The sequence below is a fragment of the Gekko japonicus genome, unplaced genomic scaffold (assembly GCF_001447785.1).
Source record: "Gekko japonicus isolate JY-2015 unplaced genomic scaffold, Gekko_japonicus_V1.1 scaffold664, whole genome shotgun sequence".
NCBI lineage: Eukaryota > Metazoa > Chordata > Lepidosauria > Squamata > Gekkonidae > Gekko > Gekko japonicus.
In genome coordinates, this window is record NW_015166441.1 from 683,828 (window position 1) to 698,767 (window position 14,940).

General features: G+C 42.1%; 1 protein-coding gene across 1 annotated transcript in view; it reads left to right on the forward strand.

The window, feature by feature from the left end:
* ZFYVE9 (zinc finger, FYVE domain containing 9) overlaps nt 1-14,940 on the forward strand; it is a 77,785-nt gene that overhangs the window by 54,724 nt on the left and 8,121 nt on the right. The window contains exons 11-16 of the mRNA XM_015411978.1: nt 6,037-6,261; nt 8,067-8,149; nt 9,588-9,692; nt 10,312-10,462; nt 12,026-12,106; nt 12,955-13,117. Of these exons, the coding sequence (XP_015267464.1) occupies nt 6,037-6,261; nt 8,067-8,149; nt 9,588-9,692; nt 10,312-10,462; nt 12,026-12,106; nt 12,955-13,117 (808 nt within the window). The remainder of the gene's footprint in view (nt 1-6,036; nt 6,262-8,066; nt 8,150-9,587; nt 9,693-10,311; nt 10,463-12,025; nt 12,107-12,954; nt 13,118-14,940) is intronic.

Below are 14,940 nucleotides of genomic sequence, written 5' to 3' on the forward strand. Positions count from 1 at the left end.
TTGAGTTTTCGTCATAATGGTGACATGTTGGCTCTAGATGTTTCTTTCCTGTGGAAAGTTGTTTCTGAGTTTCACCTGCAAGCGGACATTGTTCTTCCAGTGTTCTTTCCGTCTCCCTCAACAGAGGAAGAACACCGTTTTCATTCGTTGGATGTCAAAAGAGCTTTACTCCTTTACCTAAATCGAACACGGCCTTTTTGGAAATCTCTGGCTTTGTTTGTCTCTCATGCTCCGCCCTCTCAAGGGAAGAAGCTGTCTCCCCAACATCTATCCAAGTGGATTGTGGAGACTATTAAATTGTGCTATATGCTAGCCAAGAGGTCGCTCCCGGGTCCTTGACGGGCACACTCTACCCGGGCAGTGGCAGCATCTACAGCCTTCCTGCGAGGTGCGTTGTTGGAAGATATCTGCAACGCAGCTACTTGGGCCACGCCTCATACGTTTGTGAGGCATTATGCCCTTGATGTTCGTCTTCATCAGCGTTCAATTGTGGGACAAGCGGTGTTGCAGGGGCGCAGATTTAGACCTCAGCTCCCTCCTCCAGGTAGGTGGGCATTGCTTGTCAGTCTCCCAGAGATGTGATGCACAGAGACCACAAAGAAGATAAACAGGTTGCTTACCTGTTACTGAGGTCAAGTGGACATCTGTGCATTCACACCACCTGCCCTCCTTCCCCTCTGCTTTCGGTCCTTCCTTGCTTTCTTTGGAGACTGAAGGCAGCGGTCAGAAGGAACTGGCAGGATTGTCGTGCCCCTCCCTTGGTCATGTGCAGTGGGGCCCCGCACCTGACCGGGGAGCGGGCGCGAAAATTCCTTTTGCTATCCATTATACCGATCGGGGTCGGCGCAGGTGCACTATATCCCAGAGGTGTGAATGCACAGATGACCACTCGAAGATCCTCAGTTACAGGTAAGCAACCTGTTTTTCATTCCTGGCCCCCCCCCCCAGTTTTCTGAAACAGGAGGATTACATTATATATTTTTGTGGATAGCGGAATTGGATCTCTAAGGCTGCATCCCGATGGAGATGTGAAACCATGCCACGATGGCAGCAGCAAAAGGTGAGGAAGGAGACAGGAAGGGTGTCCCTAGCCCTCCCTTCTCACTGTCTTTGTTTGGTAGCTACCACCACCAAGGTTCTGCCCTTCCTTATTCTACCCACAGAGAGGGGCTACGTGCACACATGTGTGTATTGTCTCTTAGCACACACATCCCTCCCTTGCCAGCTAACTGTCTGTAGCCCAGTCAGGAGTTTCTGATCTGTTGCGTCAGTGAGCAGTCAGGTGCCCTGGGTGTAAGATTCTTTAACTGCAGTCTGAGATCTTTGAAAGGAACATATTTTTATTTACAGAAATACAATCTCAATTCACTGGAGCACAAAGCATTGGAAAACAATATCAAAACACTACAGGATGTTACAGAATTAAGGAAAGAAAATATAGCGTATGAGCTAATTAAGTTGTACAGTCACTAGTGTTACTTTAGCATTCCCTTCCCTAGAATGGACACAAACCCATGCAAAGAATAGATGCTGATCAAGAAGGACTTCACCCCATTGCTCTCTGTTCCCTGGATCTTGGCTTGTACACTTCTGACAGGGTACCCAGACAGTCTACCCTTCCTGTCCCAGCTGGGAAGGTTTCACTTTAGCCTGTCATGAAGGTTGGAGTGGATCCCCACATGTACCTTTTCTTCAATCAAATTAAGGCACACTTCCCAAAATCTTTGTGGCCCAACTCAGGATATCCAAATAGCTGTCTGTCTTGCCCCTTCCTGACAGGAGGGCAAACGGTTGTCACCATCCTGCCCGTTTGTCTCCATAGAAAAAACTCATTTACTCTCTGAAGTTTAGTGTTTTTCCTCAGAGAATGTTTTATCTGAGATCAAGGCCTCCTTGAGTGTAAATCAAAGTATCCTTTTCACATTACCGTTCTAAACTGGATATTATTCGTCGTTGGCCCGTCATCAAGTAAAGCAATACAGGGACAGGGGTTTCACACGATTTCCCTTCCATTAATGAGCCGTCTCTGAAGCATTATGTCATTTCAAACAGTCCCGCTTTTTCCTCCACCCCTTTTTCACTACGCTTTCCTCTGAGGGTTTTCTTAAAACATTCTTATGTGAGTGCTAAACCAGATTAGCACTTCAGTGTCATAGTGGCACCATATAGATACCTGGACTCATTCTCAGCCTTGTTTGTTTTGAATACATGGGGAAAGTGTAAACATCATTACATGCAGATTTACATGAGAGTAGCCCCATTGGCTTCAGTACATTTACTCTTGTGTCAGTCATGGGATACGCTCAAACAGCCTGGGGTGGATAGGGATCTTGGTGTGATACAATGCCATACAGTCCACCTTTCAAAGCATTCATTTCCCCCAGGGGAACTATCTCTGTAGCTTGATTAACATTTGCTCCCCACTTTAGCCAGGGTCCATGCCCAGGTTGCCCTCCACACACTTTTGGGATAGATATTCAGCCCAAGTGTACTCAGAAGCAAGGCTGCCTGGATTTTTAAATTTTTCCAGTTTTACCCATCTCCCTGAATTAGGGATGCCCCCAGAATGACAGCACAGCTCCATACTACAGAGATCAATTTCCCTGGAGAAAATGAATGCTTTGGAAGGTGGACTGTATGGCATTGTACCCCACTGAGGTTCCTGTCCTCCCCAGGCTCCATCCCCAAATCTCCAGGAGTTTCCCTGCCTGGAGCTGGCCCTACCCCGCCCCGCCCCCCGGTAGCCAAGAAGGACCTGGCAGCTGTTCCAAGCATACTGGGAATGCACCATTGGGGAGAGCTGCACCTTGAGATAAAGTGGATTTTCTCCCCTTCTTTGCATCCCTGAGCTGCAGACGGGGGCTTGGGGGGGGATTGCAAATGAGGCTGAGAGTTCAGGCATCTCTATGGTGCCACTATTACACTGACCTGCTATATTTGTTTAGTGTTTTAGTGCTCACGTTAGAATCTTAAAAATGGCTGAGGAAAATCACGCGTGCGGGGTGAAAAGGGGAGGGGAAAGAAAACGGCATTACAGGAAGTGCTATGGGACATTTCACACAGCACACTACAGTGATTCAGAAGCTGGAGGAAGGGTTTGATTATAGAAGAAAGCAGTTTTTGTCAACAACGGCTCAGGCACACTTCCCCAACAAGACACAAGCAGAATTGACTGAACAGGTAAATTAATTCCATTGGCAGCCAGTTACTAAAATGAGTCTGTCTGAAATGTCAGACAGATTCCATGAGTAACCAGTTACTAAAATGGAATAGATAGGCTGTCTGAAAAGGGCCACTATCATAACGCATGCATTTAATTTACATCGATGATGTCCAACGTGGTGCTCTTGAAGTCTGTGTGGTCTATCAGAGTGTTTCGTGGTACCCACTTGCTTATTTCCAGAGGCAACTTTCCCCTAAAACAGAGTTATTCCTGGCTTTCCTCTGCCACATTATTTAAGAAGTGTTTTGGAGGGCATCATCATTGTCTGCAGAAATACCAATTTGGAAATGGTGGCCTCCATCATAGATGTTTGGCTTTGGAACCTTTCAGTGTTTTATTGACTAGGAATAAGGCCTGTTGTGGGAAGAAGTACAACAAGCTCTAGAAAAAAGCTCCAGGTGAGTGTCCTGGCTGTGGCTGGTGGGGCGGCAGAGGGAAGGAGAAAATAGAGGGAGGTGAGCCATGTTTACTTTCTTTTGTTTAGCTATAAGGCAGGGCTGTCTCAAGTAGTTTTGTTGCTGCAAGTGGATAGTATGGGAGGAGAGCCGCATGGTAACAGGTATGGTTCCCTCCACCCCTCACTTATATTTATTTGGGGCTACACAGTGGCAGCTAGGGTAGAATAGTACCTCCTCCTATGCAAAGTTTTCTGGGTTCCAAGAGTCTGGAAAGCGGTTCCATAGCCAGTAACAGGGTTGCCAGCTCTGGGTTGGGAAATACCTGTAGATTTGAGGGGTAGAGCCTGGGGAGGGCAGGTTTTGGGGTGGGGAGGGGCCTCAGCAGGGTTTAATGCCATAGAGTCTACTGCCCAAAGCAGCCATTGTCTCCAGGAGAACTGATCTTCGTCATTTGGAGATCAGTTGTAGTAGCTGGGAAATTTTCTGTAGGGGAAATGATGTGTTGCGGCTGGGGAACATGTTTATTTCCGGGAGATCTCCACGCCCCACAGGGAGATTGGCAATCCTAGTGAACTTTTAGGGGAAGACTGGGAAATTTATTTTACCTCAGGACACATTCAGTGACTCCAGTGCCAACAGCAACAGCAAGCTGTTTAGAATGTTGAAGGTGAGGGCCAGTCAGGCCACATATGCAAACGATCTCTGTGTTCTGACTGGCTACAGGGGGGTGGGGGAGATGATGTGCAGAATGGAGTGAGGCCCAATCAGCCCACATATGCAAATGACCTTGAAAGGCTGGCCCAATTAGGTAGAAGGGAACATGGCTAGCGTTTTATATATATCTAGACTAGGAGTAAGACCCGTTGTGGGAAGAAATACAACTGGCTTTAAAAGGAAGCTCCAGGTGAGTGTCCCAGCTGTGGCTGGTGGGGCGGCAGAGGGAAGGGGAAAATAGAGGGAGGCAAGTCATGTTTATTTCGATGATGTGCAGAATGGAGTGAGGCCCAATCAGCCCACATATGCAAATGACCTTGAAAGGCTGGCCCAATTAGGTAGAAGGGAACATGGCTAGCCTTTTATATATATCTAGACTAGGAGTAAGACCCGTTGTGGGAAGAAATACAACTGGCTTTAAAAGGAAGCTCCAGGTGAGTGTCCCAGCTGTGGCTGGTGGGGCGGCAGAGGGAAGGGGAAAATAGAGGGAGGCAAGTCATGTTTATTTCCTTCTGCTTAGTTATAAGGCAGGGCTATCTCAAGTCATTTTGCTGCCCCAAGTGGGTAGTATAGGAGGACAGCCTCATGGTAACAGATATGGTTCCCTCCACCCCTGACTTATACAGACTTGGGGCTATACAGTGGCAGCTAAGGTAGAAAAGCACCTCCTCCTATGCCATGTCTTCTGGGTTGCAAGGGTCTGGAAAGTGGTTCCATAGCCAGTTACAGGGTTGCAAACTCTGGGTTGGGAAATATCTGTACATTTGAGGGGTGGAGCCTGGGGTGCGGAGGGACCTCAGCATGGTATAATGCCATAGAGTCTGTTGCCCAAAGCAGCCATTCTCTCCAGGAGAACTGATCTTGGAGATCTCCATGTGCTGCCTGGAGGCTGGCAATACTAAGGGGAGGGCAAGACCTGTAGATTTGAGGGGTAGAGCCTGGGGAGGGCAGGGCAGGGTTTGGGGTGCAGAGGGACTTAAGCAGGGTATAATGTCACTGCCCAAAGCAGCCATTGTAATAACTGGGAAATTTTCTGTAGAGGAAATGATGTGCTGTGGCTGGGGAACACAGTGATTTCTGGGAGATCTCCAGGCCCCACAGGGAGATTGGCAACTCCAGTGACCGTTTAAGGGAAGATTGGGATATGTATTTTACCCCAGGACATATTTACTGACTCCCAACAGCAACAGCAAACTGTTTAGAATGTTAGAGGCAAAGGCCAATCAGGCCGCATATGCAAATGATCTCTGTGTTCCGACTGGCTATTGAGGGGAGAAGAACAGCAGACTGTTTAGAATATTGGAGGCAAGACTCAGGCAACGCAGCCAGTGGATAAGGGGAGCTTCTGAGTGACAGATTAAGGAGCCAACTGATTTGGGAGCGTGTGGAATGTTCAGGAGAGTCCATGACCAAAACAGAATTGTATATAAGGAGAGATTAACACTGTCTGTGGGTGGCCTTGTTTTTATTGCTTTTGAGATTGGCATGGGAACTAGTTCACTGTTATAATGATTTGGAACTGAGCAGGAAAATATTTGTAATTGTTTTTTAGTGTGCTTGGTAATATGCAACTTTAGTATAACATTGAAATGTTCTATGACTTATTGTGTAATAGCAAATAGGGACTGAGTGCCCTTTTGATACAATTGTTGATGTCTGCATATATCCTTTAAAACAACTAGGCTTCTTCTGGTTTTATAGGTAATGTTGTGGGAAATTTAGGACACTCATTTTTCAGCCAGAGTTTCCTAAACAGTAAGGAACATGGTGGCTTCCTGTATGTTACACCTGCATACCAGTCACTGCAGGACTTGGTGCTCCCGACTCCTCCTTACTTATTTGGGATTCTTATCCAGAAATGGGAGACTCCATGGGCCAAAGTATTTCCTATCCGATTGATGCTGAGACTTGGAGCTGAATACAGGTGTAAGTATCGTGTGTGTATGTATGTATATATGTATGTATATGTATATATATATATATGGAATCTTCACTTCAGCTATTATGTAGCTCTTTGTGATATTGTTCTTGGGTTATGTGAATTTTTCATGTTAAATTAATTACATTAAACCACAGTTGTTCCTTTATTTATACATGTAATGTTGAAATTGAAATAATTGTGATTTGCAGAATGCTGCTTCTGTGTACATAGCCTTTCAGAAGCATTTGCAGCCTAACTATGCTTGGACGTAAAAATTAAAAGCTGGTACAATGGCTTGCATCCAGCCAAGCCATCCTGCAGACAAAAAGACAATGCCTTCTTCAGAAAAGGGGCTGGCATTTTCTGCAGGTTTCCTTACACCGTTGCAGGCTTCCACTGTGTACATAAAAGCAGTTCCTAAGGGTCCACTGACCAGCAAGAGCAAAAATTCAGGGGGCTCAGGGGACTGCATCAGAGGAAGCTATTCCACAAGGTCCACTTTGTGAGTGGATCTCCTTAGATACAAGGCAATAACTAGTCTTTAAGCCAAGTTTCTCACATTTCCATAAAGATTGCTCTCGTAAGCTACAGTTGCTTGTGACTTATTAGAATGGTTTCATGTCATATCCACACAGTGGCTTCTGTGTACTATTCATATGGTTTTGCAGTATGCACTGCTTATTTGGTTTTGGGGTATGAAAACAGGAATGCAAAAATTGTTGCCCTAACAGGCAAACTTCTTTCCTAGAATATTACTGTGCTGCAAGTAAAAAGCTGAAGGAAGATTTCAGGTTTTACCTGCAGTGATTTTTTTATTGGGTTCAGCATGGGCTGAAGGATCCTACCCTTCCTGTGTGTGAAGGTTAGATGTGCTGAAGCAACCATCTTTCCCTTAATTGTGCTGATGTGCTCCAAGTTACAGCAACAAATGCTAGATTTCCGAAATCTTTAAGCTAGTATGTCAAAAACCTTGTTTTTTTTTCTTTTGTGATAATTGCTTATATATACTAAGTAGCAAGGAAGAGATCTATTTTTCTCTTCCTGGCACAGCAATGTATTGATGAGATAAATTGTATGCCCCTGCCAGTATAAATATTGCATTTAGAAAACACTTCATATTCTTCTGTGGTTTTACATAAAGTACAATGAATAATTCCCACATGGATATTTGTGTTGCACAGCTGATATTTCAGTGCTATAGACTAAAAATTGAGCAACTATTTAGTGTCCTTGTGGATGTAATAGGTTGGTTCTAAAAAGTGTGAGTGTGGATTTTTCCTTTCCTCCCTGTTCCCCCAGAAACTCTTTTGAGACCTCTGAAAAGCTTATACTGGAATGAAAACAGGCATGTGGTCCCAGAATGGGTTGGGCTGCAGTGATGGGAGAACTTGTGGAAATCACTCAGTCAAGCTGTTCTGCCTGTGATGGTTCAGTTGGTGCAAATATGAGATGAAAGATTTTGTCAGTTCCCCTCCTCACTGCAGCCCTCTGGCTGTATAGTTTGTGTCCACTCACCTTCAACATTAATTTTGAAAATCTCACAGGGTTGTTGAGGGAAGCAGAGATTGTAACGTTTCGTGTTCAGAGTATTTCCACTTGTGATTCATAACCAACCATGTGTTCTTTGAGTACGTTAAAGTTCAGTTGCTTGTGTATGATTTTGACAAAAGCAGCTCTATTCTTTAATTGGCTTCCTATTAATACTTTTCTGTAGCTGGTTTTCCAGCAACCAAATGCATGTTTTTTAATTGAATAAGCTTTTCAGAAGATAAATTTGAATAATTTCTCAATTAAAAATTTTTTTTTTTAGTGTATCCCTGCCCGCTTTTCAGTGTCAGGTTTCGGAAGCCATTGTTTGGAGAGACTGGACACACAATTATGAACCTCCTTGCAGTAAGTGATTATTATGAGATTCTTTTTGCCATAGGGATGGGGCTTGGATCCACTGGAGTATTTCTACGGACAAAATGTTTTCTATGAATGGAGCGTGACTCTCTCTCTTCAAATGCCTCCTGAAATGCTGCTCCTTAGGGACTGCATTGGGAGAAAAAGGTTAGAATGTTAGGCTCCAACAGGGCAGATATCTTTTCATCTGCAGAAACATTCTGGTGTATCTAAGCCTGGGTGTTCCGTTTAATATACCTGGGTTCTGAAAATATGGTTATAGCTAGGGATGGGCGTGAACCGGCTCACAAGCCAAAATTCTGGCCAAACTTGGGCCAGTTTGGAACTCTGGATCCAATGTTTGGGAAGTCACATTCCTTGAAGATTTACTGGACTTGTTTGGCTAGTTTGGTTTGTCTGTTTAGGGTCAGCCATTTAAACCGGACAGTTGAGTGGTGCGGGGTCCGATGCTCAGCTGTTAGGTTTAAATGGTTGCAAGCCATTTAACCCATCAGTTTTGCTCCTCCCCTTCAAAGTGGGGGGAGCAAAATCAAATGGTTAACTGGCCCACAGTCATTTAAACATTTGGTTTTGCTCTCCACTGCTTTGAAATGGGGAGAGCAAAATGGAAGAGTTAAATGAAGCCCCTTCAGAGGCGATCTCCGCCCCCTTTCTCCTGGCCATGGTGAGCTGTGGCTGGGAGAAAGGGGGAAAGGAAGTCCTTTCCCGGGTGATCCCCCCTTTCTCCTGGCCCAGGGAAAGGGGGAACCAAACCTGCTATACTGGTTCAGTTCGTGTGGGGCACACTTGGCTCGGTTTGGTGTTTGGTTATTAAGCTACCCCGAACCGAACCGAACCGCCTTTTTTTAGGTTTGTGCCTATCCCTAGTTATAGCATCTGGATTGCTTAGCTTAGATACATATTTAATTATAAATACTAGATTTTTATGCAGCTAATGACCTTTTCACGAGTAAAAACAAAATCTTAAAGATGCGACCTTTAACATTTCTGGAGATTTGAACTAGCTCTGCGCACCTCTTGACACTAGTCAAGTTTTGTATATAGGTAATTAAAGGTACTTCATGTGTTTAAATAGTCCTTTGGTACTCTTTTAGCCTGAACTAAGGGACTATTCTCTGGAACAGAGTGAACATTGATGCAGCTGTATGTCTCGGCATGTAAAAAGCATAGATATGTAGTCACACTAAATTTGTAGTGTGTTCTCAGGCAAAAAGAGTGTTGCAGCATCTGGATGGTATAAAATGCTGTTGCATTGACAAATGTTTTGTTGCTGTTTGCAAATTCCCCTTTGATTTTCTCACATTGTGTCTAAAACAAAAGAATTCTGGTCTTTGCAAATAAATAAATACAATATTTTAATTGTACTTCAATCCCACCTCACAGTGTATGTCCATAGTAATGATTTTATTTTTTTGTACACTGACAGGATTTCAGAAATTACCAGTATACATTGCCAGTTGTCCAAGGTTTAGTAGTTGATATGGAAGTGAGGAAAACTAGCATAAAAATTCCCAGCAACAGATACAATGAGGTATGTACTATGAATAAGTTATATGACACTTTAGTTTCAGAGAAATTGCTGTGATTGATTGAACAAAATAAACAATTTATTAAAATATTTTATCCTGCCTTTCACTCCCAAGACAGCTAGCAGTAAAACAGTAATTAAAACCCAGCTATCAAGCAGGTCACATTAAATATAGAAGCACAAAGGAATCATAGATGTAGCTGTTAAGACTGCTTGCTGTCAAGATGTCTGCTGAAATAACTGTGTCTTTACTGTTCACTGAAAGGCGAGCGGTGATGAAGCCAGGCTGACCTCTCTCAGGGAGGGTACTTCACAACTTGAGTGGCAAATGTGGGTAGTCTTTGGGACTGATAACTGACTTCCAAAGTAGCTTGCAAAAATTAAAAAATGGCACTTCTAAACAAAATATACTCTGGAAGAGAATTCTCAGCTTGAGCAGGAAACCATGGAGGGGTACCTGGGTGTTTCCCGGCAGTCCTCTGATGGCCTCAACAATGGCAGTCTCAGCTGTGTCTGTATTCAGGCATAATGCAAAAAATTCCCATATAACCAAAAATGTTTTGCTTTTAAGTTATCTGATATTAAACAGACATGGCAAATTCTGTTCGTAATTGGTTTGCAGATGATGAAAGCCATGAATAAATCCAATGAACATGTTCTAGCAGGTGGAGCATGCTTTAATGAGAGGGCAGACTCTCACCTTGTGTGTGTACAGAATGATGATGGGAACTACCAGACACAGGCTATCAGTATTCATAATCAACCACGGAAGGGTAAGTTTTGATGGCTTCACTCCATGAATAGCGTGCTGGTGGACAATTTCTTTTATACTATTGCTATTAAGCACTTTTTAAAATTAAACACAAGATCAGAAAACTGAGTTTTCATTCAAATATCTCCTGAAACAAATGCTCAGATACTATGTGGTGAGCAAACTGACTTGGAGTTCAGCATAATTGGAGTACGTTGTGCACACATGCTAATCCTGTGGTTGTATCCTATGTCATTTTTCATTACTGTCCATTTTCATTTGGCTTTCTTTAACATTTTCTTTTATCTTATGCTACATAATGACTACAATGTTTATTTTTATTATTATTTTATTTATAGTTTTAAATTGTTACACAATCACGAGAGTCCTAATGTTTCAATATTTTTGTATCCAGTTATACACTCTTGACCAAAGTTTTACATGAGTTTCTTTCTTTCCCTTGAAGTAATGAGCTTAGTCTGTCCATTTCAGCCATATCCAATAATTTCTGAACTAGTTCTTCCTTTGATGGTATCTTATCCATTTTTAATACCTTGCAAACAAGATTCTGTCCAATGTTAAAATATATATTACCATACATAAATCAAATTTGTTATAACCATCCAGTATAATAGTCAATAAGAAAATCTCTGGTTCAAAAGGCAAGTTGATATCTATTATTTCTTGAATTATCATTTGGATTCCTAACCAGTATTTATGAGTTTTCCCACACATCCACCACATGTGGAAATATGTCCCCACATTTTTCTTACATTTCCAACAATTGTTCATTACATTTGGGTAATATTTAGCTATTCTATCTGGGGACCAATGCCATCTGTGAAACATTTTATATATGTTTTCTTTATATGCAGTAGGCCTAGCAAACTTTGCTGTTTTCCAACCCTAACCCTAAAATATTTCTGAGCAGCAGTAGTTGTGTTAAACCTGTCTCTCCCAATGCGGATTAACATTTACCTGACATCAACAAATTATATTTCTGTGATGAGAAATGCACTTACAGAGAGAATATTTATTTGAATCTGGCAGTGCTAGAGTTGGAGTAATGTGTCCTTTTAACAAATGGGTCTATCAGCAGAAGCTTCCAGACAGTCTTCAAAAGCAGATCTATATACCCCCCCCCTGCAATAATCCAATTTTAAGGTTACTACAGTATCTATATATCTAATTCCCAACTTGCCCCCAGAGTGCGGATCGCTAAATTAGCGCTCCGGGGGCAGCTGGGGGGGCGGGGGAGGTTTGTGCACACGTGGGCCAGTCCCCACATGTGCACAAAAATAAAAAAAGTTGAAAAAATTTCAGGGGGATGTTTAAATCCCCCCAAAAGTGCAAGAGCGTCTCCTTTATTTTAAATAATAGCTGGTAAAATGTTAATAGTAATGAGCTTTGCTCTTAATAACTGAATTTGCAAAATGTTTCACGTGACTTAGAAAACTATTGATCAAGCATCAGAAATGCAATTTGCATAAATTTGTGCTGCATTATCCTCATGTGGATCATTTCTGAGTGATCTTTCATTGAAATCCAGCTTGTTTATATATATTATGTGACTCTTGTGTTGCAGTGACTGGAGCCAGCTTTTTTGTGTTCAGTGGAGCTTTAAAATCTTCTTCCGGCTATCTTGCAAAGTCCAGTATTGTAGAAGGTAAGATAAGATCTGAGCTATTATGAGGTACACAGTTGGTTACTCTGTGGCAGATCAGCATTAGGGTAATAGAGCTTGGCTTATTTACAAAGCATTTTATATTACTATTTTAAAATTAAGCAATTGGATCATTGAGAATTTTTTGATGATGGCAAGTTCCAAGGCAGTAGTTTATTTTTAATGAATAAAGGAGCATGTAGATGTGAGAACATGGCTTCTTTGATAAAAGTGCCTGGTAGTGTTAAAAAACTGTAAGCATGGAAATGTGATTGGTTTTTTGAAGGGATGAATTACTTCGGTAGCATCTTTATGAAATTGATTCTCAGTTTATATATCCGCATGTCTGAACCCTAGAACATGGGAAGAGCCACACTCATGTGAACTTTAGAGGATCACTGAAGCAACATTTTTCTCTCTCAATTTAGTATGGTTATCTATAAGACATTTTCAGAGGTGGGTTTACTTACTACTATACTGAAGTACTATTTACAGGACATTTATGCTGACATTCAAGAAGAACACTTGGTCGGGTACTAGTATCATCTCACCCCAAATGGCATTTGCATGTTACATTTTATACTTGCATAAGAGCTGCATTCATAGAGCATGTCAGCCCAATCTTTGTGACCTGTGTATCTTAATTTTATAGAGTGCGGATTGGTCCTAAGCAAATGTGAAAATGGCATGCAAATCTCAGTTGCTCCCAATCTCCCACCATATATAAATTCCAAATGTTTTATTTTAGGATTTAAATCTTTTGTTTCATTGATCCAATCAGATACATGTCATGCATTTCTTAGGTACTTCGTAACACAGCTGTTAGGTTACTGAGTTGCATCTTTCCTCAGATGGTGTCATGGTCCAGATAACAGCTGAAAATATGGACAACCTGAGGCAGGCTCTGAGGGAGATGAAAGACTTCACTGTTCCTTGTGGTAAAATAGATGCTGAAGAGCCACAAGAGCATGTGCACATTCAGTGGGTGGATGATGACAAAAACTTCAACAAGGGGTAAATACTGCAGTAGTCTCTTAGCTTATAATTTTGTCTGTTGATAGCATGTGCCATTTAGAAAGGAGATATGTGAGTTGGTCTGCCTATTTATTAATAATCTTAGGAGCTAATAATTGTGATGGGCATGGGCTAGCATTTTCAAACCAATTAGATTGTTTGTGGGCTGATTTGATTCTATCGATATGTGTGTTAATGCCAAACTATATATGATGGGAGTCTCATGTACTGATTCATATGTCTGCTCATTCATGTGTCAAACAGGAGGTAATATAGGGGTTTCCTCTTTTAAATAGAAGATGGCGCAGGGGAAAAGCTAAAACCTCTCTGTACACTTGCCCCTCCCCAATATTATACTTTTCTGTCATTCTTTGAAGCATTTTTCTGTCAGCCTGGCTTGAATTCAAGAAGTGATCCAGTAATAAGAAAAATCCTTTGAATAATGGTGTGTGTGTGTGGGGAGACTACAGCTCACATCAGTTGTGTTCACTTTTATGTAGAGAAAAATAGACTCTGTTCTTTCCCCTATTAGACACATTATGCCCCTTTATTATATATTTTTTACATTTGCATCCTGTCCTTCTCTTCAGTATGCATAGGGTGGCATGTTTGCGCTTTATTCTCAGTTCTATGAAGTAGGTTAAGAAATGAGGAATGTCCCATGATCAGGCAGTGAACTTCATGTATAAGCTGTGCTTTTCGTTCACAGATGACGACACTGTGACATTTTGGTTACCCTGGAGAAAACCAAAATCGGACTATAGTTGTTAGTCTCGTTCTATAGGGGAAGGGCTGATCACACATCAGTTTCCCTTCAGGGTATTAAACTCTACATATCAAGTGCATAGACACTCTGTGTGCATTCTGTGAGAAGTTACCACCAACAGTTGCTTCCATACATTTATATTGCTCACATGATGATTTTGTGTGCAGACATGACCCTACAAACCTGTTAGGAAACTTCTGATTGGGCTTTTAGTTTCCAGCTGCATTTGTACTAAAACACAGGGCCATAGTTACAGTGATGTAGGTGGCATATATGAATCTCTGTCTCAGACAGGTGAATGTACATGTAGTTATTTTTGCTTGTATATGTGATAACTATTCCCTACTTGCAGGAGTTAGTAATACTGGTGGTATATTAAGGCCTAAGCATGTTAGTTTTTATGCTTTCAAGGATGTCTTCATACTTTTCAGTGTAAGGCAGCAGCATATGCTACATTCTTGCCTCAGCAGGGACACTGCTTTGAAGAGCAACTTTGCCAGTAATACCCATGCAATAATACCCATTCTGCATCTGCAGTTACAACCGGCACGTGATATTCCTGGGGTATTCTGTGGATTAATGAACAGCATCCTCCTTGCAATTGCAGTGGCAGTAGCTTTGTATGTGGAGCTTTTCTGTCTGGAGGAGTGGGGGGAGGAACCTGTTCCCTCCATAAAAAACACCCTCCATGTTTAAAGCAGTGCTTCTAGTGCATTGTCCAAAAAAAGCTCAGTTGTAAGAAAATGTTCTTCAAGTGTCAGGGTACCGTTGTGGGAGTAGTGAGCTTTTTCTTTTTAAAAGGTAACATGAATACTTAATGTGGATAAGCCATCATTGTTTCTCACATTTGAAAAACCAAAACCAAACTAAATGATTATAAAAGGTGTTCAAGTGTATGTATATCAATATATTTAATTCCCAGCATAGACCCATCTATGGATACTTAAATCCAGAGACTGAACAGCATGAACAGACAAACCAAACGTTTTTACAACCCTGAGAAAAGCCCCAGGTTTGCAGAGCAATCTGAAAAAAAAAATACATTGGGGGGGTTAGA